The 27,739-nt window shown below is 38.1% G+C and overlaps 4 protein-coding genes across 5 annotated transcripts; 1 reads left to right on the top strand and 3 right to left on the bottom strand.

Moving 5' to 3' along the window:
• Positions 1 to 1,160: 1,160 nt before the first annotated feature.
• On the bottom strand, positions 1,161 to 10,715 carry LOC141905429 (follistatin-like). Its single transcript, XM_074794290.1, has 6 exons — positions 10,602 to 10,715; positions 6,627 to 6,818; positions 6,199 to 6,420; positions 5,750 to 5,971; positions 2,788 to 3,015; positions 1,161 to 2,650 (listed from the first exon to the last, which is right to left on the bottom strand). Exons 1-6 carry the CDS (start codon positions 10,690 to 10,692, stop codon positions 2,547 to 2,549), a joined length of 1,059 nt encoding a protein of 352 aa, XP_074650391.1. The 5' UTR covers positions 10,693 to 10,715; the 3' UTR covers positions 1,161 to 2,546.
• A 5,183-nt stretch (positions 10,716 to 15,898) lies between these two features.
• On the bottom strand, positions 15,899 to 19,530 carry LOC141905433 (NADH dehydrogenase [ubiquinone] iron-sulfur protein 4, mitochondrial-like). The gene is made up of 5 exons (XM_074794299.1): positions 19,393 to 19,530; positions 19,060 to 19,171; positions 18,202 to 18,377; positions 16,477 to 16,550; positions 15,899 to 16,094 (listed from the first exon to the last, which is right to left on the bottom strand). The coding sequence occupies exons 1-5, from the start codon at positions 19,455 to 19,457 to the stop codon at positions 15,991 to 15,993; spliced, it is 531 nt and encodes a 176-aa protein (XP_074650400.1). The 5' UTR covers positions 19,458 to 19,530; the 3' UTR covers positions 15,899 to 15,990.
• A 444-nt stretch (positions 19,531 to 19,974) lies between these two features.
• Positions 19,975 to 24,245, top strand: LOC141905423 (vacuolar protein sorting-associated protein 45-like). Its single transcript, XM_074794281.1, has 14 exons — positions 19,975 to 20,146; positions 20,678 to 20,873; positions 20,999 to 21,078; positions 21,174 to 21,242; positions 21,456 to 21,593; positions 21,725 to 21,835; positions 21,937 to 22,071; positions 22,168 to 22,278; positions 22,360 to 22,527; positions 22,633 to 22,791; positions 22,869 to 22,976; positions 23,097 to 23,218; positions 23,378 to 23,509; positions 23,888 to 24,245. The coding sequence occupies exons 1-14, from the start codon at positions 20,054 to 20,056 to the stop codon at positions 23,961 to 23,963; spliced, it is 1,698 nt and encodes a 565-aa protein (XP_074650382.1). The 5' UTR covers positions 19,975 to 20,053; the 3' UTR covers positions 23,964 to 24,245.
• A 246-nt stretch (positions 24,246 to 24,491) lies between these two features.
• On the bottom strand, positions 24,492 to 26,664 carry LOC141905434 (MORN repeat-containing protein 5-like). 2 transcript variants are annotated; one of them, XM_074794302.1, is made up of 2 exons: positions 26,387 to 26,664; positions 24,492 to 25,518 (listed from the first exon to the last, which is right to left on the bottom strand). In XM_074794302.1, the coding sequence occupies exon 2, from the start codon at positions 25,505 to 25,507 to the stop codon at positions 24,983 to 24,985; it is 525 nt and encodes a 174-aa protein (XP_074650403.1). In that variant the 5' UTR covers positions 25,508 to 25,518; positions 26,387 to 26,664; the 3' UTR covers positions 24,492 to 24,982. The 2 variants fall into 2 exon arrangements, with proteins under 2 accessions (XP_074650403.1, XP_074650401.1); XM_074794300.1 differs by lacking the exon at positions 26,387 to 26,664 and adding an exon at positions 25,903 to 26,224 and having other exon boundaries at positions 24,493 to 25,518.
• Positions 26,665 to 27,739: the final 1,075 nt, after the last annotated feature.

Here is a 27,739-nt window from a genome sequence, read left to right as displayed (position 1 = left end):
TCGCCCGCAACTTTCCAGTTAGAATCGCAATTCAGAAAATTATCGCAGTCACAAGAGACAAGTTTCGTTCCTGCGGGGCATTTCACTGCACTCGTTGCATCGTCATGCGGTTTTGTCGGTCGACCTTTCACTACTATGTCATTCGCCGATGTGTTACACATCAAATAACAAGCTACAACATCACAACCGCATCGGAATCAAATCAAGATCATTTCATTATCTTATACGTGAAATACGTGTGCGTAATCATAATTCGAACTTACCGGCAAATATCAAAACAATTATCGACTTCATTATAATTTCACTTTTCAATTAAACTTTAGGAAAATATAGTTCACTACAATCAGTCGGAACTGACTTCACCGTAGATTCTGTATTCGATTAACCGATTTCCATCAAATAGAATGCACATATATTGAAGAAATTCCCATTATTCAGATCTAATCACATAACATTTAAGCCAATTGAAGCCAATTGAAGCCGATTGTAAGGCAATGGTGAAGTTTAAATCTATTCAAATTGTATTTTAAGAAATACATATGTAATAATAATACATTGAGCACTGTTAAATTAAACCTTACGTTCTGAGAATGTGCATAAATGAATATTACCATTTTTCTATGGTCGTCTAGTAATACTTATAATCATTGTGAATCAGCCTCTGGATTCTCCACTCGAAAATCTGAACACCCCCCTCCCCCAGCACAGTTATCCAATCAATACAAACATTGAAACCGCCATTTTTACAAAATTCTCTCTACGCATTTTCGACTTGAGTACGCCATATTGGCCGGCAAATGCGATAAGATGTTATCATAAAATAACCTCGAAGTTTGAAAATCCCCTGGATTATCTTCATATTACGGATGGCAAGACTCGAACACTGGTTGGTAAACATGCTGTGACGTCACGTATAAGATCTATATTTGGAAACGTAGATGAGTCGGTAATATTATAACACTAGGGCACAGCGAGCGATCCGTCTTGACGTAGGCTTACTATAGTTCACCACTTCATTCAGTTATTCATAACGAGATCATCAGTGATTTTCATTAAAAACGTGTTTATTCATCATCACTTTACACTATAGAAGTGCAGCAATTAAGTACAATAATTTCGACAAACAATAATGTTAATCTTTCAATATATATATTCTCGCTATTTACAATATTCATATATATGACATCAAAACATATTATAGTAGAATAGTAAGTAAGCGAAGCTGTCAAAAACATTTGCCTAAATTTCAGGCTTTATTTCTAACAAGCAGCAACATTGACATAGCATATTTCACTAGTACAATCGGCAGATTCTCTATTTTTATTATAACCGTTTAGTTAGTGAGGTAGTATGCACTTGAAAATGATTTTCGATGTTGCCCGATTCTGTCTTCTGAGATTCTAACAAGATATTCGTTTCGACAAAATTGATGACGAAATCATTTTATGCACATGATGACGTCATCGCTTACAGCGCCATCTACAGGTTTTTACGGATTAGGCTCTATCGTACACAAGTTTGTAATATTTTGCGGTTGAAGCCAGAGTGAACATTTATAAATAAGATAATTTACTTACAAACTATTACGTAATTCAACAAGATTTCGTCGCAATTCAGATAATTAAATCAGTTATATATAAATACGAAAAAATATATTTACAAAGAAAAACTTAAACTAAATCAAAGCTCTCGTTTTTGTAAGTAAAATCGACCGATTCAAACAAGAATTCCATAATCAATGTATAAGATTGGTGAGATTCAACTATAGTCAAATATATATATCCTAACAAAATGTCCAGTGCACAATGTTATTCGTGAAGTCGATGACGTCACAGCCCCTTTACCCTTCGATGACGTCACGATCGTTCAGTATTTTTCAGTAATATATAAATTAACGCTGTACATGATAATAAATGCAGTTAACATAACCTTGAAAATAATGTGAACACAACAAACAAATGTCTACCCTCGGTTCCCCATCCCTTTCTATCAAAAATCTTCGTAATCGATCTATCATGAATGCTGAATGTATTTGCCCCACCTGGCGTCGGGGGAGGGAACCATTAAGTAAAACTAATAACACTAAGAGCCTCACAGTCATTACACTCGTTCATCTTGGTTATACAAATAGATATACATAAATATGCCATGGAATGGATTGAGACAAAGGAGGGATGACCATTTTGCATTGATACAATATTTTGATTTCTACTCTTCCATCGCCTGTTTGTCACATCGGTTCATAAAATCCCTCGCTTTAAAAGCACTCCTTGTTTCAAGATATATAGATGGCGCACTAGTGTCGATCGGCAACAAGTCAATACAAATCGAAGAAACGAACGCACGAACATTTTGTTCTCTCGCAGAGGAAGCAATTGGCAGTGGTTAGACTAGTTGTCCCGTTCTGGCAGTTCAGTTTAAACTTTCATCTATCCGAGGGCAACAACGACGCGCAAACTGCAGTAGGCCAGTCTTATTAAACCCTCAGATCACAGAAAGAGATGATGATAGCAGCTCCACGTGGAACCTCAACGTCGCGTCACGCATTACGAGTTACTCGAGTAATCGTAGTCAAAGTCGTCGTCTTGGTAATCGTTGTTAATGTCGGAGCGCGTTTCAATCTCTATCGTATCTTGATTTACTTCGTTAGCTGTCAATAGAAACATACACATTTTTGAGAAACTCTTTTTTTGTATCATGAAATGAAAACGGATTTTCGAGTGGAAAAGATGAAAAGTTTATTCAAACCCCAATTTTGGGTCTTCAATAATGGGTATGATATCGTACCTCTACAGCGACCTGAATGTTTTGTGGTTATCGTGGTGCCTTTATTACACATAGCCGATCGTAGATCGCACCAGCTCGGGTAGGTGACACCGTCAGAACCGCAGATTGTCCGTCGATCGAAAAACGGTGAACAGAATCCGCATTGGATACATCTGGGGCGTCCAGTGTGCGAGTCGGTGATACATCGCTGACTACTGGGGCATTGTAGAGTTGCACAGGTGGCGCCCTCTGTAAATAGAAACATTATTTTAACTTTGACAGGCTCAACACGCGAAAAACGTGCAAACGAATAAGAGAGAATAAGCCATTAACTCCTTCAAACTAGCTATGATCGGTATAGTCCCTTTTATTTGACATCATTTGACCTAAGCAAGTATCCATTTTGTGAATTGATTTTAATTAACAAAGTCTATTTGTGCTTAAAAATATTGCCAATACGGAGGCGATGTCTCAGTCAGTGACGTCACACGATGACGTCACATTCGTCTGCTGAGACCGATATTTACATATAAACATAAGAATTATCGGAATGCGTAAAAACATCGTGTGACAATATTGTTTGTTATTCAAACTCGTGATGTTTCAATTCCTCGCGACCCCGATTGAGATTCATTGTGTATTATATTTAAAACAAGTTTTCACACCTGATGACCCGGTGCAGTGCGTAATACAAATTATTGCGGTATTCGGAATTGGAAATATTCCAAGTCATTGACGGCGGAATCGTCAATAAGTCGTAAGACCGCATGTCTAAGTGTGCTAGTCCTTAAACATATCTTGTTACATCATTCTTGTTAAAGAATGTTTTGATTATGAGTGAGGTGTGAGTTCTGACGTTTCAAACAACTAGTCCCAGCTACTTTCACAGTCCAAAAGTGGTCTTAAATCTAATGAAGTTTTTTAAGGTTGGCTATATAATTCAATATGGTCCAAGTCTGGTCTTTAATCTGAGCCATGAAGACTGGCCTCTGTTGCGGGCCCCATAGTCGAGACTAAGGTGGTCTTAAATCATGAGACTTGTCTCAAGTTGTTAGATAGGCTTTAGAACTAAGATGGTCTTTGACTGGTAGTTCCATTGCCGAGAGGCAGGAGGTCCAAAAGTGGTCGTAAGTCTTAAGACTGGTCAGCTTGTTAGACCTTGTCAACTTGTCTTAAATCTAGGATTTATTTTGCGTGAAAAAATCCGAGTCAAAAGTCAAAATGAATTCCTCAATCAGACCTTGAAATAAATGCGGTCGAATTGTACTTTAATCTCAATTCTAGGACTTTAACAATTCACATCAAAACCTACTTTCAAACAAATAGAAAGAGTTTTGTAGTATATTTTTAAACTGAGATCCGAAGATCTGGAATCTTTCCAAGTCGGTTGTCTTAATAATCGGTTTATTGCGGTTTGGCTGGCGTCCAAGCGACTCACACGAGAATTGCTTACAGGTTTAAAGAGTAAATTTATCTTCGATGTCAAACCTCGGATCTGGTCGAACAAACAATGACGCAATAATAGCCAATGTTCTTGTAGATTCTATTAAAACACGGATTAGTGCTGAAATAGGATATGCCATTCTGAGACCGGCGCTATGTAATTAACGGTAGCAAAAACTAGACAGTGTAAAATTCGGAGATTTCCAAGTAGTCTCATCTCTACGCATCGAAATTCGAAGTTTCAATCAAGGCCACGAAGATGACGGTTCCGTCCAAATAGAGTAATCGATTTGAGATAATTGAGAATCTCTAATAAGTTTAAAATATTTTCGTTAATTGGCCCGTAATGTTTCTACAGGTGGCAAGTGATATTTTTATCAATTTGTGGCAATAGATTACATGAATTTGAGTATTTCATGCAAACTATTCTGAGTCACTAATCTTTCCCTGCAACGATGCAACACTGCATAATTGATATTGGGCGCTCAGGAGTCATCCATCAGGCCAGGTATTCCCTATTACTCCTGGGATGAGAGAAGCAATTAGGATAAGGATCACGCCCGGGGACTTTACGGTAATGTATACGGGGTTCGAACCCACGGCCGAACGCGCTAACCGCTCGGCCCGCAGCGCTTCCCAAACAGTGTAGATTCGAGACCCTTTGGTCAAGGTTTTCAAGCGAGTCAAGTAAACTGTATACACCTATCGTAAAGCGGCGCCAATTTCTGCTTAGAATCCATCCGTGTTTTAGCGAACCGATCAATCACGCAATCAGCGCTAGGAGATAATACAATCATATCGCAGTGTGTTTTTAACAACAGTTCACGATGTGTTTAGTACGCGCGAGCCGCCTCTAGTGAAACCAATCTACGAACTTCCATGTAACACAAGCAACAGGTTTAACCGTATCGTTTCATGTAAAACCGACACGTTTGGTGGGCTCATTAACCAAATTAGCCTTACGGGTTTAGTTACAACGTCTGTCTCGACTAGCGTTCGCTAACCGAGTTACCTTTAATGCCTTTGAACTAACCAGACGCCGCCGTTTACGTTGTAACTAAGCGTTAAACAAGCAGTTTCACCGATGTAAACGATAAAGTGGCGGTTAAGATGATCAGTCTTGTTGACGGGGCGGCGTCGAGATTGATTTCATCCATACTACACGAGAACTTACTGACCCTTCGTTCTAAGAATATCGAACGAAAGTCAAGAACCGATTGAACTTGTTTCCGGAAACCTAGCGCTGAAACAGGCGGCGAACACCCAGGGATTCTACTGAATCTGGTTCTAGTTCTTTTCAAATCGACCGAGAATTGAATAATGATTACGTTATGAATATGCGCGGTAATTTCTTACTTCAAACTGCGTGTGGCGTCTAATCCACCTAACCTTGAGAACTAGTATTGGCAAGTTCCTAGTAACGCTATGAAACCCAGAAAGGACTGTCTTATTAGCGAATTGACGCAAAACTTTATTTCTTTTATAGAAGGATAAACCCGCAATTATCACCGTTTTTTTTATTTTTTCTCATTTGACTTACCTATACATGGACCCTTGTATGCGGCATGAATTGACTTTCCCTGTAAACACGAGGCTGCGAATAATTTACACATACTGTCGTAAGTAATACCGTCTCCTCCGCAGCGCTTCTCGTGAGCCTGAGCTGAACGACATCTGAGATTACAGGCGATACAATGCGGCGTATGATTCTGATCTACTATACAATACTGACCACGACCACAATCAACATCGTCACAGGAATCTGAGAGAGAGAAAGACAACTAAAATTACTGTATCGTTCCTGAAATATCTCGGACAAAAATGTTGTACCTCAATGAACACGTCGGATTAGACCATCTTGGCTCTTTAGCCAATATAACGATTTAAGGCCATTCCTAACACCTAAGACCATATAGATCGTGGCTGTGCATCTGGGCCCTGGGTTTGAATTCAAATTGTTTCAAATCTATAACGATTGAGGGAACTTACGTTTACAGCGACCTCTATAATCTACTTCTGTTTGTTTATTTAGTCGACAATTTCGTCTTTTCAAGTGACATATATCACGATATGTTTTCTCATCGAAGCCGCAGATCGGTCCCGTATAGCCGTATTCTTTAGCGTCACAATCACTACGACATGAACAGCGTGGCTGACCGTTCTTCATTCGACAAACTTTATCCCTCCTGCATACGACATTTTCGCAAGTCCCTGAATTCAAGAATCGATTTGACTTTTAGAAATATCTTACAATCTCTGAAATAAATTTCCTTTTTCCATTGAAAAATTACTTATAAAATCATTTCAAATGAATTTCGTTTAGAGAATTACTTGAAATAGATATTTGGTCCTTTTGAAATTTTCTTTTGAAATCTGAAACGCTTATAAATATTGAGAATTTAGTGACGTGAACTTACTGATACATCGTTTACAGTTCGGGGTTCCTCGTCCGAGAGCCTGTTGCAGAAACAGTTCTCGACCGTCCAATTCTTCAGCGGTCCAAGCAGTGTTTAGAAACTGTCCTCCGCAACACTGCTGCTCGGTTACATCCTGCATTAGGATCTCTTCACAGTTCCCGTGCGAGTTTATACTGCGCCAACACGAACCCGCTGTACAAATAGAAATCAAAATAGAATTCGGTGAATTCAAAATTCTTATTCCTTACGACTTTCTGTTTTATGTTCTCTGTGGGGGGGGGGGGGGAGGGAATTCTTTTCGAATCATACGATGAATAATGGAAGAATTGACAATGACCAGTGAGTTGCTTTCAAAGATCGATTCAACATAGGTTGAAATTTTTGAAATGATGGCCTCACGAATATTGAAATTCGACGCAGCGAGCAAAAGAGTGAATTTTTCCGATAATTTTCCCTATAAGTTCCACCTATGGTTGATACGGTGACAAAATATTAGGATGATATCTTTAAAAATGAGACCGTGAGAAATTACGTAACTTCATCATGCGATAAATGATAATTTTGCATCATTTTCAACGATTTTCCTAAATACACCCGATTCTATATTCGTATGATCATTATCCTTTTTGCACTAGTTATGAAACTATGACATTGACAGAACAGTTTTAAGAAAGTCATAGATTTATGACGGTCGTTTGTGAACAATGATGTCTGAATAGGTTTGATATGAGTTTGGCTCGACGGGTTTTCTGGACAGTAAGTTTTTGTTTTTGTATGGCGCCGCCGCTGTAGGTCTCTTCGAGGTGTAACAACCTTCTGAAGACGTTTGTGCGGGATTCCATTCACAAAAGCGTGTTTAATTTAAGGAAGGGCACCGGTTTGTGTCGAGGGTGTTTGTAGGATGATTATGAATTCCATTTTATGAATGAATGACACGGTGACACGAGGCAACGACACAACTCACATTTCACGCTATACAAAAAAACACACCAAGTTGACACATTGTACGTTACATGTCAAATTCACTCACAGAATTTGATATGAAGAAATAAAATAAAAACGAACAAATTGATCTACTACGATTATTTAAGTTTTGGATAAACAAAATCTAGAAAACGTGATTTATCCTTATACCATGATTTTAGGTACACGTAATTGAAAATGAATTAAGATAGAAAAACTGCAATATCCATATTCTAAACAGATACAGGAAGACGACCGATAGAAATACGAAACATAAGATTGAAATGTGTATATCAAGAGACATTTTCATCGACGCTCTTTGATCCCGATGTGTCTCTAATACTGACATGTCACGTGTTGTTACACGATATGTTGCTAATGAAGAAGAAAAAAAAAGTTTTGTTATGACGGCGTCTACGACCAAATTATTCCACGGGGACAAAAAGAAACCTATCTATCTTAAGAAATACCACCCACAAACCTTCGATCAACGCGGCGCAGCGCTCTCTTTCTAAAAGACTTTTATTTATCGCTTTGTACGCTTTCATTATTAACAATCGCAAATTCGGGCTTTCATTGATTCGAATAAAACGCAGGAATTTCTAGGCGTTAAAAACTCCATCGCAGTTTTTTTTTTCATGAATTCTCATACGACAGGGCGTCATAGAGATGACAATTTAATGAGTTTGATCTGCTGGGCCCGCAATTTCACGAACTATTTAGATTCAAAGTTTAGGTTTAGTCATGCTATTCGTTACTTCGACATTCAATTCAACCTTGAATGTTTTAAAATTTAAAAAAAAATTACATGAAACTGTACCTTGACCTTCACAACAAGACTACCTTCAAAAAACTGTTACAATAATTTAGAACGGAATGTTTTCCAAACATCATCAACCTTGATTCAAGTATAGTGTACTATTGAATATAGATATATTTCCACACCAGACAGTGATAACGGTTTATTGGTAATTCGATGATTATTTTGACGGGTAGGTCTAATATATATATATATCGATTCTATCCGTTCTATTCTTGCGAATAAAATATCGTAAAACGTTCACAATTACGTTGTTATTTTCTGTATCGATGGCGAAATCAGCAATTTGTGATGGGAATCGCGTGAGCTGAGAACGGATTAGCTCTGTTTTACGACCACTAGTTTAGTGTGTAATCGTACGATGTTAAACCACTGAGATAATTGGTAGATTGGATCGTGAACTCTCTACGCGCACAAGTAAAATTAATTATTATGGTACGATGCTAATTGGTCATCGTAAAATCACCTGATACATAATAATAGCAAGAGTTCACATGTAACGATCAAACTCGATCATCCCATAATTTGAACTCTTTCCCTCATCTCCCCCTCCCATCTCTCTTTCTCTCTCTCCCGTCCCTCTATAATCCCCTTATCCCTCTCCCTCTTTTTAAATCGACAGTTCATTGCTCATTGGTTTTTGAAGACAGCTCGACGACAGATACTAGGACGCGATTTAAACCCAAAAGAACTTTAAGTGGGTTCATTTCGATACTACAAGTATAATCGAGATATTGACATTGATACCGTATTACAATGTTTATGGGATTGGTGGTGGTATGATTGTCCTCTAAGGATTTGTTGTTATGTTTGGCCGTCTATCGCGGCGTTAAGTACTTGATGATCTACCCGCAATGTATTTCTATATGCCACCCACGAGTTTATAGACATTATTATCCAAATGACCAACTAATGTCACATTAAATAGCACCTTACCACAAATGGCCATTCAATCATTATTAGACCCGGTGTGAACTCGGTCGTTACAATTCAGTCGGTTTCTGTGATTGAGGTTTTTACATCTTTTTTAGAGAGTACGCGACATGCAGCTCAATTCTAGTCAATTACTTCTCGTCGACCACCGGGCTATAATCATAAAGTTTAACAATACTCGTCTGAGACACCGGAGGTTACCTTAGTACGTCACTAGAGCATCGAGTTCACCGGGCTACTGACCCTAATACGGCTATACTTGGACTCTTGAAATTCGTGTCAAAATTTCCTCAATTTTCCCATTTAGATTTTTTTTAATTTTCAATTCAAAAGTCGCATCAGATTCAGCGCCGCGACATCGCCCGAGATGGAAAACTTCTTGCGTGGACGTTTCGACCCTCGTCTAATCTAAGAACGCATATATCGAGAAGAATTAGATTAAAACAACTCGATAAATCACTCCGACTGAAGACGGTATTAACAAGTTTGTCTAGTCTCAACAACTTGTAGCTACTTGTTCTCACAGCTTTCTACTAACACGTACACGCATTCACTCAGCTGCCAATACGTGATTTGTGTCGTTAAATCTATACTTAACGTTTTTATGTTTTACGAAGATGAACCGAAGACTTCGTAAATAAATCACGCTAAAGATCATAGAAAACTTTCCCTTGGAAAAAGAATCGGGACCGTGTTATACATATATATATGTATCTAAAAATACACCACAACTTTGAACCGCCTATTTTTCTGAGAAGTCTGTCTGGGAAAACAAAACATAATCGATGTATTTAATGTATTTTATGAATGATTGGTTGTGATTATTAAGACGAATCGTGTCTGAGTGAAATGTGTAACGTATTACGGGCGGCTCCGATTTAGTGTCTCACCAGCAAAGTTGTAAATGAATTGACATGATCGATCTTATACAATGGTAAAAAATAACTATTTTGGTGAGACAATACATATGTAAGAATAGAATGGCTCCACCCGCGCGCAATGTAAGATGTAAAGCACCGGATTTATCGTAAGATGATGGATTGTGCGGTGGCCTTGACGACATTATCCATCACTGTCGAGGTCACCGATATCCGAGGATTAATCGAATGATGTCGGTCACGTGATGAACACCGAATTAATGAATGCAAACTGTCGGGGCGATGGATTGATTTTCTTGAACTTGAAATTTACAGAATCATTTATCGTAAAATATTATAGTTCGTAAAAGTCTTTTTATAAGATAAACTAATCGGTCTTACCTTCAACAGTAACGAACTCCAACAGCGAGATGACCACCACGATTACGCAAAACACATCCACGTGTTTCATAAAATTAGCTATTTGTCTCATTGTCGTTCGGTTCGTTATTAAATCGTCTGTTCAATGATGATGAAATATTCGTCGTGTAAAACTAACAGATGGATCCAGGTACAACACCAGTAAGTAATAGATATAGTTGATGAAAAGTTCTGATACTAAAATGTTTACGGCAGCAAATCGAGGTTATATTTACGTGTGTGAGCTCGCAGAAATCGCTCCCACGCGCTGATTTGCTGGCGATCATATCTCGAGCCAATCAGTCGTCGACGGATTCAACCAGGCTTCGCTGATTGGTCAATGTCAAGGCGTGTCATCCGAATTCAGTCGACAATTTTGGCAAACGTCCCGCCGCAGGATTACTATGATATCAGATATAAGGTTATCCATTGACCGATTTATTAAGATAACACAACACCATATTTAGACATTTAATGTCTGGCTTGTCTGCGAAGAATGGTCCAATGACCTCCATTTGACCAAGTTCATCTAATTCGGTCTCGTACACTTTATTATGCGTCATTGACTCGACGCGAAAAATTGCGACGCGACATAAAAGGAAATCGAAAGGTCTCAAAAGAAAAATTCCGAGTGATGTTTAGAAACCATTTCTAACTAGTGATTCTGGGAAACCTTTCAATTCTTGAATAATTCATTTTTGTTGGATTACAAATTCTTGGGATAGACCAGCGCTGGGGGTGGGTGCGGGTCTATCTTGTCAAGTATAGGAAGTGAGAATTTGTGAGTCCTCGTTGAAAATGTACATCGTAAGAAGGAAGTTTTGACAGGAAAATGGCGTTTCTATACATGCACTACATGACCGACTTCCGACTTCAACCGAATCCGGATGAGATTGTCTTCATCGCCTGACATCATAACTGTGAACTGTTTAAGCTGACCAGGTTCAGTAAATACTGAACTTTAGGTCGTTAAGTATGGCTGATGATAGGGAGAAATCGAGTTTGTGACGACCGACTCAGAAAACACTGAATCCGGTTCCACAGTTCACGGTTACATTTGACATTTGAGTCAAATCTTTGGAAATGGATCCAAGTTATTCCTATACAATCCGAGGAATCTCGAGAGCTTGCTTCATTCGGAGAGAGACCTCTCGCGCCACATCTCAAGAACTCGGACCTCTCCGTATCTCGAGAACTAGTTCATTTAACTCTTCATTCAATATAATATAGACATCGTGACGTCATACATACAGTGACGTCATCATAAATCCAGCACGGCCTTCAGTATCTTAGTAGCTTCGTCATGGCACAGACAATATACGGATATCGTCAAAAATATATAAAGATTATAAAGTATTTTTGATAACATGTGATTAAACTTGTAGTAAGTAAACAATCAGACCCACACATAGTTTAGATATCACTCGTCACATCTGGATCTATACCACAGCAGTTTGTGAAATATTACTGCATAAGATGATTGAAGAATTGTTTGAAGACGGAGACTTCATTTGAAACAACAGCTAATTTTCTTTATTTTCACTTCACTTCTTCGATAGCTATGAATATTTCTACTGACTTACGAAGAAAAGAAATAGAAAAGATAGAATTCGATGGAGCGTTCTCTGCTACGAGAATAAGTTAAAATACTCTGATCTTCTTTCTATAGTTTTTCTACACTAGGAGATCTAGGAATTGGGTGTTTATACCGGATAATGGTTCTACGAGTGTGGGGTGGGCTTAGCACTTTAGGGGCACTCCTGAGCCATCTAAACGTACGCGTTTGATCCATCGCAAGTGTTTACTACGCTGGACCCTTGAGAAGACGATTCCAAGAAATACTCATTGTGTCTAGACACACGACCGCGACCGCTGTTTCAAGCCTTCTCATTAACCGCAAGTACGTTCGCTCGAAATTCGAAACTCTCGCATATTTTTAATTGCGCTCAATTGATTTAACAAAACGTTCGTATTCATTCGCACTTTTCCAAGCATCGATATCCGTATAAGTATCAACAGAGAGGAATAAGAATTTTTCTACGAACCGTTCAAACGCCCGAAAACTATGTAAGTCAATGAAAACAAAGTTCGTCTTGAAGGATTGTATCGTCTTGCAAAAAATCTAGTTCATTTCCAATATTTAAGACATATTTTTAAAAGCTAGTTTATAGACGGATATAGAGTGCACTCTCTCCAGACAAACGGCGCGTGTAGTCAAAGACCCCACAATGAGCGCAAACTTCTTTTCTTTACGCAACAGTAATTTCCCAAACACCGTATTTAATTTAGCGTGAAAATTTGCACATTCCTGGCATCAATGATGTAGGTAGGAAGTTCTTGTCGCCAAATTCATCTTTTTTTTACGCCGTGGCTTTTAACCGGGTTCGTTCCGTCAGTGATCGGTGTGTAACCAAATACAGGATAAATAAGCGCCAAATCGATCTGAAAGATTAACTCTTCTCGGTTCCATAGTCATAGCTTAGACTTAAGACTCAGTTTTAAATCTTACAAACCTAAGAACGTTGTTAAGATATAATACAAGTTTTGGACTTAAGTCACGCTACCGCAATTGACCCCGAGCCCCAGGGGCAGATTCCTTAGTCAAACTCCAAAAGTAGTATTAATGATAATGATTTATTCTCTTTAACTGGACCCTGGTTCAAATTCTTGAATTCTCGATTACATATTTGCATGTTACAGAGCATGTACTGGTTCATCAGATTTTTTAAAATAGGGATTCCTAGAAAAAATCGGATAGTTCAAGAAGTTCAGAAGGTTGTCTTTCTTGTTTCGAAGCGATTGAGCTGTCGAGAATATAATTAATAATACTTACACGAAAATAGTTTACACAATTTGAATGTGTCCTCTCTGTGAACTAGAAGCACCTGAAACGCCTGATCGTCTGGGCAGAAAAACACCTTATTCTAGCATACAAACGGATTCAAACTATTTGTCTTTTTCCATGTCGAATGGTCATTTCAAACCGAAACCATTTTTGGCTTCAAACTATAAATACAATATGCTGTTTTAAATTTAGATTCATCTGACGTCATGCTAGATTTTTCATTCTTCAATTTGCCGCGAGCTCGAAAAAAATAAAGCGAACTCAAACAAAGATAGAGTTTATTTTCGTTAATTTTTTTGTGAGAGAGAAATAATTTTCTTGTCTTGTTATGACCGTCTAGACAAATGCAAGAATAATCGTAGTCGCAGTTGGTCACGCAAAACTGACGTAAAAAGTGTCGTTTCTCCGGCTTCATGTTCGTCAGATCAATGCGTCACCGACTTGTTTGGTTTATTCAACTCTGACATTTTCATATTTTTCTTAGTTTGATATTGTTTGATGTGTACACGGACTACAATCTATTCGAATCTTTCTAATTGCGGTAGAATTTCTGTAGCCTCGATCGACGATCCGACGTCGTAATGTTCAATTCCGGACGAAAAATATTTTCCTAATGAAAAAAAAAAATCATGACGCGCGTAAGAAATTGTGCGAATAAATCATGCGATCAATTTTTTATTCTTTTAGGAACACAGCTTGATAGGTCTATAAAATAGAAAACGATCGCCGAATGAATACTTGTGTCGATCGTCAGAAAATATCAGAAGTCATATCCACCGCTTCGCCTGCCGCCTACAGATCGGTGAATGGATTGAAAAGGATGCCGTTGAAGTTACATTAACCTCTCAAAACGTCCATTAATATGACGATAATCTACTAAAACACTGCGACACGTATTCGTTGCCGTAACTTTTGGCATTTTTGTCGCCGCTGCGCTCTGACGAGGAGAACAGAAAAAGACACATCTCTTACCTTTGATCGCGTTGCTGCATTTTTAAGACAGACTCTCGGAGACTTCTATCAGAATCCATTTCACCCACTTTGTCATCATAACTGTACATACCAGCGGCAGCTGGATATTCGATGAAATCGGAGATTAATATGATATCCTGTCGTAATACTTAAATTGATTATCTTGAGATTAAGCACCAACCTAATAACTCTTGGCGAGGGACAGTGTAGTTTTATTCATTTAATTCACATGTATTTTGAAAAAAACATTGTCAACGAGGAAAACAATTCAGACTTAACCGATTTGAGCTTAAACATTTTCACGAGACCGGACCCGGGGAGACTTGTTTTCTGTAATAATCTGTTTCGTCAGCTGCCTGTTTGTCTGAACCGTAGGTTGATCGGCTTAGAACGTTAATTATCCGGAGATTCGGAGCGAGACGCATTTCACGTATTCTATCAAAAAGCCTAATGGTTAAAAAGACTATAAGCAGGAGTTCAAATGAAACTGATATTTCCCTCCTGAAATATATAACCATTGTCACTACGAGCGACTACGGGCTTTACCGTGCCTTAAGTCATGATGCCCCGGGTTCGAATCCCGATGTCAGTAGAGTGAGACTGAACGTACCAGAATCTTCACGGTCAGGTTTCAATCCCACTCAGTCGAGGGAAAATGGATCTTTTCATAAGTTCATATTTCCATATCTAACGTTATACACCCAGGTTTAAAAAAAGCTTTGTATTTCAAGTGGCAGATTCCTAGTCAAATACAACGCCTACTCGTTGACTGTCGATGATGATAACACAGTTTAAGATGATGAAGTATGAAGTAAAGGGTGTAACTGAATGTGTCGCACATTTTCCCTTATTGATAACATGTCTGATGAAGCGCTAGACTAGAGTAGGAGTGTGCGTGGGAGGCAAGAACCACCAGTTGCGCTGCTCCTCTCAGACAGTTCTTCATTATTCGCATTCAGTAACTGTCATCCCCTCGATCGTCTCGCTCGGCGCACTGCCATCATTCATTCAACCTACCTGAAGCGGAAGCGTTGTACCGGAAGAGGTCGTATTCGATATACCCGGGGTCAGTTACCATCTAGGTTTCTGTAAATCAACTTTACTTCACGACTTCAGACCAATCTGGAGCCTTGAAACTAATTTCGGCTGAACGACTGGACCTCGGTCGTATATTACAGACGGTTACTATCGCGAGCGAGGACCAACCAGGTGTCGCTAGTGGTAAATTGGTTTACCGCTCCTCAAAGCCTCAGAATTGCATTTAACTTATTCAGTTACGAATAGAAAACTACACAAAACACCGGAAACGAATCTTGATAACATATGTACAGTGAATTTGGATCAGTTCAGATTTTATCGAAATAAACACACATGCCATCTGGTGGCGTTAACCGGTACCTCTCTCTCATTTAAGTTTTATTTAAGAAATTCACAAATATACCAGAAGAGTTTTATATATCCGTATTTTTATTTACAAACAATAAACACCTAACAGGCTACCGTACATCTACAAAACAGGATTTTAAATAGGTTCCATTCATATCTTGTAGTTTTCTACTTGGTTGATTTCCTGGTTCGTCGATCCCAAGCGAAATTGGCTCCGTAAGACTTCACTTTATATTTCGGTAGCCTCTTTTCTTCTATATGGTATTGCCAACCTACGTTCATAAGGAAATAAAGAAAACCCAAATAAAGACATATTTCCTTAACCCTTTCAGTGCTGACTAATTAATACCCTATAGTGCTGGAGAAAATTTGAAAATTCTCAAAAATTCCACCCTACTGTGTTGAACAATGGGAATACCACTATAGTGCGTCTACACCGTTGTGCGGTGTATCGTTAGTTACTATTATTTCACTATGTTTGACACTTGCTGCCATTTTTCAATAGAGATAATTACAAATTACTAATTACATCAATACACCGCAGTGCGGTGTACTAGCAAAATCCATCACTGATTTATACACCGCACTGCGGTGTAGACGCACTGAAAGGGTTAATCGCTCGCGTATATTTGAATTCAAATGAAGAGACATTACCATTTCTTTCACAGAATTCAGCAGCATCTTCCGCTGTCAGAAAATCCACATTCATATTAGAAAGAGGATCAGCGCTGAAAATTGAAAATAACGAAATAAATTTGCAATTCTAGAAGTCATTCAAAAATGGTTATTTAAAAAATACAGTCTTTGTCTCGTTATATTTGTTTTATCATTAAAAGGCGAAACGAGTAGAAAATCTTTCGTTTTCTCTTGATTCTCAATAAGCTGGTGTCATAATGATCTAGAGTTGTGTAACTCATGTTCTAATCAGCATCCATTAGGCTTTTACTGCTTGGTCAATATTAGTTTAACAGATGAAGTAGAGAGAGAGAGAGAGAGAGGGAGAGAGGGAACTAACGGGGGTGAAGTTTATTATATACGGAAATCAAACGAACAGGTTATAAAAACAATGTGTCACAGAAATATCGTCAGAAAGATTACCAACCAATATAGACAGGGAGCCTTGGGTTTAGGGTATGATTTACACATCTGATTTATGCCTCGAGTTTAGGGGGAGGCACCCTATCCTACAGGAGAATTCAAACCATTATTCTGCTCAAACGAGCGATTTTGTTGCTATTATCAAAATTAGCCTGAAGCTGATGTACATGAAAAACCAAAAAAGACAAGTTTTATGAAAAAGCTGAAATTGGTCACATTTGAATTGTTGTCCTCATTGATAACATACAAATTTAACCAAAACTTAGGATTTAGATTTTTTAGTGAAACTGGTCCCAGCAAAGAAGACTACTATGGACTTCTTTATTTCATAATAAACTCGGATAAAGGTAAATTATTATCATCATTATTCATTTGATTGATGTTACAATTTCCTTAAATAAATAATCAGCTAAGAACTGATATAATATTTGTCCAGAGAACAGCTAGTTTTTATTAGAATTTCATCACCATTGTTTCAATCAGAAAATGACAAATTGCCAGAAAGTTTGAAGAGTTCTTTAAACAATAAATCTATAAATGCATAAACGATATAGCCTCAACATTGTTCATATTCTCCAAATTGTCAGGAGAAACAGATCTTACAGTTGCTTCTAAATAAATCACGATTCAATCACGGCGTTGGATCATTTCTTGTCTTACAGTTATTTCTCAATAAATCGTATCCGACAGTCTACAGTTATTCAATTTCTCTAAGATGCAATTCTAGGCAACTTATTCATTAACTTATTTTAAAACTAAACCAAATTTTCAAAATTAGCGGAATAGGTCATGTACACTCAGATGTTGAGAATAGATAAGGGAGCATCTCAAAATTTCGATAGTTACTTCAATTAGAATAACTTTTCAATAGGTTTTCCACTTGTAATTTTGCTATTTCATTTTCTAATTAAAAGTTGTGATCGAAATACACCCGTGAGAACGTCTTATCTTTGTCTGTGGTCTCTCATTAGAAAATCAATAGTTCCAACTTTGGCATGTGTCTAATCAAAGGGGGGTGGGGTTGTAAGAAAGAATGAGACAGTTTTTCTAATTGATGCAACTATTGAAATTTTGAGATGCTCCCTAATAAGACTGATAACAGATACAAATATTTAAGAGATTAAAAACTGAAATTCATTAATTAAAATCATAAATCAAACATCAAAAAATGTTTCGATTCTCTCTAGAGCATTGTCAGGTCTGAAACATTGATCATTTAACTTTTGATTTGAATTTCTGATTCCTTTACGAAAACTTTCATTAAAACGATTTCACACTTACGTAGATGTCCAGCCCATCAGGGGATTTTCCCAACGCTCCCTTGTCTCAAATTCTATCCTCCATTTACGAGTTCCACGGGATCCACTCTGCATCGCGTTCCTCGCCGGGCAAAATATTCGCACCTGGCGATTCTTAATATGTTCCTCGGGGACGCCGCTGAGAGTTGTGATATCCATCTGTAATTAAACATAGTCTATCATTGTCTGATATTAAAATGAAAATTATCGTCTATATCCTCATCGCTTGAATGGGGACCTCCTCCCTATATAACACCCCCGCGTAGAATGAGGGAGGTTGAAAAAGCAGCTTCAGTGGTAGTTTTTCCACCGGTACCATTGAGTTGAGCTTTCACTTTTTGTCGAGAAAGTGATCGTTAAAACCTACAAATTTTGGACGTCTCGGAAATTGGTTTTTCAATCTCTTTAGCAGGCACGGCACTGCAGGTTGCATTCTCCAAGACCTGTCAGCGCAGGGTTCGATCTAATCACTTGTCCGATTGCCCGGGACAAGTATATTCTCATCAGGGCAAGTAGGTTATCATTATCACTTGTCCCCCGGTCTTGTGCAATTTTATATCACAAAGCTTTTTTCCCACTCGATACAACGGATGATAGCGCCACCAATCGGACTGCCTGTGTAGGGCAAGTAGTTTTTGGAGGGGGCAAGCGAAATTTCAGATATGCTTGCCCCCCGGGCAAGTGGCTTTCATTCCTTAGATCAGACCCTGCAGTGTCATCAGTAGTAAACAGATCAGGCCATCAGTTTTCTCTAGCTCTCTATACTGTAAGCCTGCTGTCACTGACTCAGTGAAAACTTTTGAAATAAATCTTTTAATTGCTCTGTCTGTTCTACTCTTACTTTCTCAGGAACCTCAATCAACTGATGTTCATCTTTAATTGAAGCAGCGATTCTTCTTTCTTCTTCGTTCAAATTTTGAGTCGAGCGAAAATTAGCCGACAAAGAAACAGCCCTAAAAACAATCAACAATTCATAGATTCAACCAACTGACATTATTCACTAAATCACTGACTGACGACAAAGTCAAAGATTGCGACCCAAATTAATCCACTTTTGATCTGTCCTGTCAGACATAAAAATAGCTCAGAAAATCATGAAAATACTCGACAAGCTGCAAAATGAAATGCAGATAACGACTGAGGAGAAATTCAATATAAAATGTCAAATACAAACCTAGAAACTGCTGCTAATTTCACATTATTTCCCCTCAGTATTTGTTGAGCTAAGATAGACGCCATGATGGATGAGTATAAAACCCGTAACGGACCGTAAGGAAGGAAGCGATATCTGGACTATCGATGTACCGTACGGTAGCGCCATCTGCTTGCAATCAGGGGTAGCTCCGAGAATATCCAACTCAGAGCATCCTTTTTTCGTTTTGATTGTTCCCTTACCACAGGCGGCCGCTTTGATTTGCCGGTGACTAGTCTGGAATCGGCGATACATAATCAGTTCTTGGCCGGCCTGGGGACCGGGCGGTGCCGGGCGTTGTGCTGCCTGCTGAGTGGGGTAGTACACGGCGGTATCGGGTTCGAGCCCGTGCCGAGCGAGGGAAAATGTATTTCTTGCCCACTAGCGTTTATTGAATGTCATCAAATTTTGTCAATGTTTTGTTTTGTCAATTTAATTGAACTCCTTAACTGGTTGGCAAAGCCGCTTCTGCCATAGACTGGTCTCTATGAGAGCGCTGCCGCGATATGGACGCTCCGATGTGGATATTCTCGGAGCCACCCATTTCTCTTTGGTTGGGCCAAACCCGGAAATAAATTCATTAAATTACTTACAAACTCTGTTTTAAAAAGCTCTATTTTGTCGTTGAATCTCGACATTAAAGATGAATGTCGTGTTAGCTGTGAAGTTGTATATCTCTAAGATGATAGAGGACAGCGGACCCGGAATGAAAGTACTTCTTATGGATAAAGAAACCGTAAATATTAAAATATGTTCGGAAGAAAGATTTAAATAGTGTAGATTTACTTTTCATCATCCGAACAACATTGACAAACAAAAGCAGGCTCCATCGGGGCCCCAAATGCTGAAAAAGTCGAGTCAAATCAAGATAAGCATATTGGTCTTGGATGGGAGCCCTCTAAAAAAACACCCGTCCCTATCATCGCCTTTTGGTGTCCATCGACCGTCGTATTATGGCCCTTATCTAGTTAGTTACCTAATCATTGGTGGTAAGCTTTTTATAATCAGATGGGCTTATATGTGGTTTGTGAAAATATCCGGGTATGACTGCAGTTTAGGTGTCCCTAATGGTTATGTACCTAAGCTTACCATAACACTATTCTTTAATAACACTAACGCCACCCAGTGGATAGGTGACCCAAACTGCAGTTAGACCAATATCCGATCGTGAAACTATACCACAGACAGGTTACTGACTAGCCCTTACACTACCCCAAATCTTTCCACATTTCATGTTGTTCTCATTATCTTGTATCTATTTGCACAGACGAGTATAGTGAGTATGGTTTATGCTCAATCCGAGATTCTACAGAAAGAGGTTTATCTATTTGAGAGAATTGACTCGAAGGGTCGAGAAATGATGAAGCATTTGAAGTGTATTTGTTTTTTGCGACCGACTAGTGAAAACGTGGAATTACTATCGGCTGAACTCAGACAACCGAAATACGGGCTTTATTTCATCTGTAAGTTACTTAAAGTACATCATCAGCATATTCTTCTCTCTCACACATAGAAATGATTTTACCGTTTTCTTGACCTTTTGAAATCTATTTTGTTTATAAGAATACAAGTTTTTTTTCTGTTATAGATTTTAGTAATGTAATCAGTAAACAGGATGTGAAGATTCTGGCCGAAGCCGACGACCAAGAGGTTGTGCGTGAAGTTCAGGTCAGATATTTTAAGCTCAATAAATCCTTGTCTAGGTACTTCCTCCCTGTTGCAAATTCCTAGAAGACGATCAAATTTTCTTTTTCTATTTGTAGGAATTTTATGGAGATTATATCGCTGTTAGTCCTCACTTATTTTCATTCAATATCGTCGGATGTGCTCAGGTTTGTAATAAACGCAGTTATATAGCAAACACTTCACTGCCCTCTCTCTCTCTCTCTCTCTCTCTCTCTCTCTCTCTCTCTCTCTCTCTCTCTCTCTCTCTCTCTCTCTCTCTCTCTCTCTCTCTCTCTCTCTCTCTCTCTCTCTCTCTCTCTCTCTCTCTCTCCCTCTCAATCTCTCTCTCTCTCTCTCTCTAATTGTATATCTATTATCAGGGTCGCAGTTGGAATTCGGAATCTTTGAAAAGAACTGTTCAGGGTTTAACGTCGGTTTTATTGTCTCTGAAAAAATGCCCGATGATTCGATATCAGAATTCGTCGGAAATGGCTCGAAGATTAGCTGACAATGTTAGAGTAAGTGTTTGACTACTTTCAGTTTACAACAAGAAAACTTCTATTCATTGTTATGAATGACTCGGTTACTCACAAAGTCTGGTCAACTTAAATGTTGCATGTATCTCGAAGAGAATTGTTTATTTTTATAGCAAGTCATATCAAAAGAAGCGGCGCTATTCGACTTTAGAAAGACAGACGTTCCGCCGATTTTACTGCTGTTAGATCGTAGAGATGACGCAGTCACTCCTTTAATGAATCAGGTAATTATTCACAATTACCTAAACTCTAATCGTTAAAAATGCTACCGATATGTTTTAATGTGCGAGATGTATTTGAGGAGAATTGTCTAATCTGATTTCAGTGGACGTACCAAGCGATGGTTCACGAATTACTAGGAATCAATAACAATAGAATCAGTTTAGCGAACGTACCGGGAATATCTCGCGACCTTCAAGAAGTTGTTTTATCGTCGGAGCATGATGAATTTTACGCTAATGTACATTGAATAAAATCACAATTGATTAATATCAGGAATTCGCAGTGTGCGAGTATTGCGCATTCATTTTATCGGTATTTGTTTTTTGTTTGTTAGAATATGTACAACAATTTCGGTGAAATAGGAAATAATATCAAAGATCTGATGGACGAATTCCAGAAGAAATCAGAAAGTCAAGCGAAGGTTGAATCTATAGCTGATATGAAGGTACGTTGTAAAGATTTACCCCGCGTCGAATGGACCCCGGTCCTTGATAAATGTTGTTTTTTTTTTAACGATTCTTTTCAGGCTTTCGTCGAGAATTATCCGCAGTTTAAGAAAATGTCGGGAACCGTTGCTAAACACGTGACTGTAGTAGGAGAACTGAGTCGACTCGTCGGTAATCATCGACTTTTAGAGGTTTCAGAAGTCGAACAAGAACTAATCTGTCAAAATGATCATTCGCAATCGTTACAGGTTCGATGCCCTTTACAGCTACTGAATTCATGCACGCCTTTAATGTCATATAGCCATCGTACTGGATTTACCGTAATAGTAATTGTTAGAAATGTTTATATACAGAAAATCAAGAGTTTAGTGTCTGATGATAAAGTGAGACAGATTGATATGGTTCGACTCGTAATGTTGTATGTGTTACGCTATGAGAAACACAGTAATAATGACATCACCGGGTTACTGGATTTATTGCGTAGACGCGGAGTCAACGAGAAATATTCCATGGTATAAAACTACTGATCATATTCTGGTCGATTCGTCGGTACTGAGAGTATTTAGGATTCAATATTGATATATTTCAGCTTGTCCACGCAGTTTTGGATTACGGAGGTCAAAGAGCTCGAGGTAGCGATCTGTTCGGGAATATGACACCTATTTCTATAACTAAGAAATTTTTCAAAGGTCTAAAAGTGAGTAATGTATACTTAAACATGGATACCACTAATAACTGTGTCTGATTCCGTGAATTCAGAATCAGGGACTCGTCAAAATAATCTGATATATCGAATTGGTTGTTTTGCTTCTTGCAGGGAATTGAGAATATCTACTCTCAACATACACCATATATTTCTGAGATTCTTGATCAGTTGCTTAAAGGCAAATTACGCGAGTCAGCCTACCCTTATCTGGGCACCAGTCAACTGAGAGACAGGTGCGTCTAAATCTCAAATAATCTATCTCACCGTAATAATCTCACTATATCTTAAACTACTGGTATCTCAAACTCAATCTCATGATATGTCAAAACTGTCTCGGTGTATCTGAAACTATCTTGTTATTTCGTGCTTTATCTCATTATGATATATTTCAGACCGCAGGATGTTGTAGTATTTATAATCGGAGGTGCAACATACGAGGAATCTATAACCATTCATAATATGAATAAGAATACACCGGGCGTTCGTGTTGTTTTAGGAGGAACTAATATTCATAACATCAACAGGTAAACACAATAAACTATTGTAACTATATAACTGTCGTATTCAAATAAACTCTGAAGGATTCCAACCAAATGGTAAGAAAATAATAATAGTTGTTAAAATTGATATTGATGATAGGTTAACACGATCTATCAGTTTTTCAAATGGTTCTAACTGGATCAATCATAAGTTATCATGCAGATCCAAGATACAAGCTCACTATTACAGCTTTTAAAATCTAATGATTATAAGAATGCCTGGAAAATAAACAATTATATCTAAGTCCTAGAATCGGAGTAAAAAAAGTCCTTGAAAGTCATGAACTGAGATTGGCCCCGGACACAATGCAAGATACGTCTCTGTGCCAATTGTCTCTGATCTTTTATTATCTTGTATTTCAGTTTTGCCGAGGAAATAACTGCAGCATCTCAAGGTCACGGCGGTGCTCGGGCATCCAGACAGAGTAGTCACTGGTAATGAATACCATTGTGAACATTCCAAAAATAATGAGATTTGCCGAAAGAACAGATCGCTAATACATATGACATCGAAGCGAGCAATGAAATATTGTCATTGATGACTGTTAATACTTTCAGTTAAGCGTATTTATCTAGTCATTATAATATTCACTGTACAGAGGGACATGTGCTATCTGTGCAGCATTGAATGTGAATTGTGATTTCATGTAAGGTATATATGTAAATTTATTCATTGACTTTAAAAGGGTTATTATGAATATTGTAAATATGAATATGTAAATGATGTAAATAAATTCGAAAAATATGAAATATTCATGACTGATGTAATTATCAATGCAAAGTAGCAAACAGTTTAACAGCTTTGAATTAACGAGATGAGATTAGTTTCAATGATTAACTATAGACTAATTTTTCAACTCAAAACTATGCATCTGGAGATAGATCCTACTGCTGCCTGGAACCACTTTGCTCCCATTTAAGACAACACTAATTCATTAGTAAACCTGTTATTATTCAACAATATTTTTTATTGAAAAAAAAATCAACCATTTTCATCATCATCAGTTTATATAAATAAATTCCAATAGTAAATTAATCGGTTTTAAGTCTATTTACAATTAAAACATTTTAATAACAAAACAATAATCAATTTATGCATTTAATAAACATTGAGGCAATAACAGTGATTTTTGAAATTTTGTTTTAGAATAAATGAACTGTCTTCAGGGCCATGCATGAAGTGCATACAAATCGGCTACTTCTCCATTGTTATTAGTGCTTCTTGCCTTCAAGAAACCAATTGCTTGAAAATTTTAAGCTTAAAACAATTTAGTTAGAATTATTGTCCTCCGCTACCTGCAACTAAGTACACATTTTGAGTTTGAATAAAACTTTTTTCATGAAACTCTGCCCAGTACAGCAAACAAACCGATTGCAACGATTCAAAAAATGTCTTCCCTCAAATGTTAAAGAAATTATTTAAATACGAATTCACTAATTTTTCATCAGTTTCAATAATTAGCCTTGAATTCCGTTTTGATAACCGACAAATTCGTCCCAACCTTTACGACATGTTTTAACGATCCAACAATGTTCATCGTCGTCGGCGTTACGCAGGAATTTAAAACTATAATCGACGACGACCCGCGTGATCGGGTTATAAAACCCGTCTCCGCAGTCGTAGCAACCGTCTGGGATATCCCGCGGAGGAATCCGATTGGTTAGTTGAGATCGTCCCGCTGGTTTTAACCCGTGACAGATTTCCGTATAAAACCTTCGATCGTAACCGTCACAATACAACCAATCATCTTCCGCGTATTCTAATCCGTCGGCGAATGTGAACTTCCCTTCTATCGCGATTCCATTCTCCCATGTCGCTTGATATTCGCTGCCGTTAGGGAAGAATAGCGTCCCTTCTCCGTGAAACATCCCATCTTTCATCTCACCCTCGTATTTCGTCGCTGTTGGGAAGTTGTATTTTCCTCGACCCTCCATGCGTCCATTTTTCCAATCTCCCTCGTAACTGCTGCCTGTGTACTCCATTTTGATTTTATCTGTAGAAAAACAAGATTTAAAAGATTCCTCAATTATTGACAACAGTCTTTAAACACACACAGGAGGGTAGGGGCTTGATGTAACGTTTTTACTCGGGTATCTTCTTGAAACTAAGTTCCCGCCAGGACATGCAAACCAAATCTGACGCAACATGTTTTTTTTTTATTTGATACCCGACCAACCTGCGCCGTCATCGTCTCTGAAAATATGATATAAAAAAGCCTGGGACTGGGCAATACCACTGGCACACGACTGACTGGCCCTCTGCTCTGGCCTGGGTGGGACCTGCCAAATTAGGGAAGCACAAGAAGGGCGCTTTTCAAGGGGCGGAGTATGATCTTCGATCTTTCGTCCGCATACTCTGAACTCAGAATAAAACTTACTGTGTTCCTGATGTCTGCCTTATCGACGTGTTGACATTAAATTCGGTGTTCAGAAAAAAAAATTATTTTGCTCAAAAACACTTCCGGGTTGTTACTGTTACCATAACAAACGAGCGCCATCTATATATGCAGAGCGGAATGGCGGGCGGACCGATAAAATAATTATGCGGTTAGATAGAAATGGACTGATTTCTTGCGAGCTACGCGTATTCTTTACGTCAATGATATTAGATATTTTGGACCCTAAACTGCATCCAAACATGTTGATACCGCAACTGAAAATCAGTTACAAAGCCTCTTTACAAATTTTGTAACTATCATCATGTTTTCTACGTGGCAGCGAAACAACGATGATTGGAGCTCAATCAGTTTTTAGAGCCCTGGGGGCGGGTGCCCGGCGTGAATGATTATAGGACGATTGGTTCAGGCACACGATGGTAAATATCATTGTAGAATAGTCCACACAAATTCACCAAAAACACACCCTATCGCTTTTTGGTCTGTAGCCTAGATTTTTTTTTGCAAAAAAATATCAGTGGCCCCACTAAGTCTTCTCATCCACCACCTATCCCATACTACGATCTTGCTGGCTGGGCCAGGGTGAGCTCAGGGACGATGACGATCTCAGTAAGGTTTTACGAATTCGGTTGATCCCTTCCTTCTAACTGTTGATATGCATGTTTCAAGTATTGTTGTTGAATCAATTAATGATCTGATTTGATAAGACTGTCATGGGCTTCATCAATGCTTGGAACTATAGGAAATCCATGACTTTCTGTGGTGTATTTACGAATGATATTTTGTATCGTGGCGTTCATCATCTGTTAGTTTACTGACATCTCTTTCCGCGTAGAATTATGAAATGCCGTCAGTTAATTGACGAATTTCTTTTTTACTTTTAGTAAATCGTAGAAATTATTCGGCCAGTAAACTCATCCGTTCATTAAGTTCAACTGACATATGAGTGTTTGGTTCCACACAATCTAATTGATCAATTTTAACATCACTTCCAACTGTATAAATTACGTTCTCCAGCAGATGTCCATGAGATGGACCAATAGACAGAACTCTCAATCCTCGATAAGCACATTCAATGTAACAATAACGAAAAGTTTCTGCTATATTTGTGTTGAAAACCTTGTGTTTCCAGTAAAACAACTGTTGAAATTACTGAATGAAGCGAAACCGCCACTGTACTTGTCAACCATATTGAATCAGTGAATTCTGAATAGTGAAATGAGATCTTTATATTTTAACACATAAAAATCAATGTATAGGGTTTAATACTTTTATTATCCATATACAATCTGTCACATAATTACTGTCAGACGAACGATAGATTACCTGGGATAGTACACATACGAACGCCTAGCTTATACACAACATTATTTGGTTAAATTTGATCATCAGAGGTCACGCAATGATGGATAAAAACGAGAATTTTGGAATGCCGATCAGAATGAAATTTAGCTTTGCTTTGAATGTATTAATTTTCTAGATAGATAGAATTTGATTAAATGTCTAGAAAAAATTCAATAATATGTTCACCTATTTCCTAGAGACCAGAAAAGTATCATGGATAGTTGGAACGATAGGAATTCCATGACTATCTACGGTGTATTTACGAATGATATTTTGTATCGTGACGCGTTCATCATCTGTTAGTTTACTGACATCTCTATCCGCGTAGAACGATAGAATATCGTCAGATAATTGACGAATTTCTTTATCCCGTTCACTGATACTCGGTCGATTAGGCATCAGAGCTAGATGAACTATTGTTCCAACTTCATTTACTGTGTGTGAAAGCGTTTGAGTTTTAGTTTTGGATAAAATA

Source organism: Tubulanus polymorphus, chromosome 5 (genome assembly GCF_964204645.1).
Source record: "Tubulanus polymorphus chromosome 5, tnTubPoly1.2, whole genome shotgun sequence".
NCBI classification, from domain to species: Eukaryota; Metazoa; Nemertea; class Palaeonemertea; order Tubulaniformes; family Tubulanidae; genus Tubulanus; species Tubulanus polymorphus.
This window is presented reverse-complemented; position numbering and strand designations above follow the sequence as displayed.

Excerpts from the sequence above, each read along its gene's own strand:
- LOC141905429 (XM_074794290.1), bottom strand. The coding sequence starts at position 10,692 with ATGAGACAAATAGCTAATTTTATGAAACACGTGGATGTGTTTTGCGTA. Across the intron at positions 5,972-6,198 it reads TTATAGAGGTCGCTGTAAAC|ATTCCTGTGACGATGTTGAT; the intron begins GTAAGTTCCCTC and ends TCTCTCTCTCAG. Across the intron at positions 2,651-2,787 it reads ACATTCAGGTCGCTGTAGAG|CTAACGAAGTAAATCAAGAT; the intron begins GTACGATATCAT and ends TTCTATTGACAG.
- LOC141905433 (XM_074794299.1), bottom strand. The coding sequence starts at position 19,457 with ATGGCGTCTATCTTAGCTCAACAAATACTGAGGGGAAATAATGTGAAA. Across the intron at positions 19,172-19,392 it reads AAATTAGCAGCAGTTTCTAG|GGCTGTTTCTTTGTCGGCTA; the intron begins GTTTGTATTTGA and ends GATTGTTTTTAG. Across the intron at positions 18,378-19,059 it reads TGATTGAGGTTCCTGAGAAA|ATGGATATCACAACTCTCAG; the intron begins GTAAGAGTAGAA and ends GTTTAATTACAG.
- LOC141905423 (XM_074794281.1), top strand. The coding sequence starts at position 20,054 with ATGAATGTCGTGTTAGCTGTGAAGTTGTATATCTCTAAGATGATAGAG. Across the intron at positions 21,243-21,455 it reads ATATCGTCGGATGTGCTCAG|GGTCGCAGTTGGAATTCGGA; the intron begins GTTTGTAATAAA and ends ATCTATTATCAG. Across the intron at positions 21,594-21,724 it reads GATTAGCTGACAATGTTAGA|CAAGTCATATCAAAAGAAGC; the intron begins GTAAGTGTTTGA and ends TTATTTTTATAG.
- LOC141905434 (XM_074794302.1), bottom strand. The coding sequence starts at position 25,507 with ATGGAGTACACAGGCAGCAGTTACGAGGGAGATTGGAAAAATGGACGC.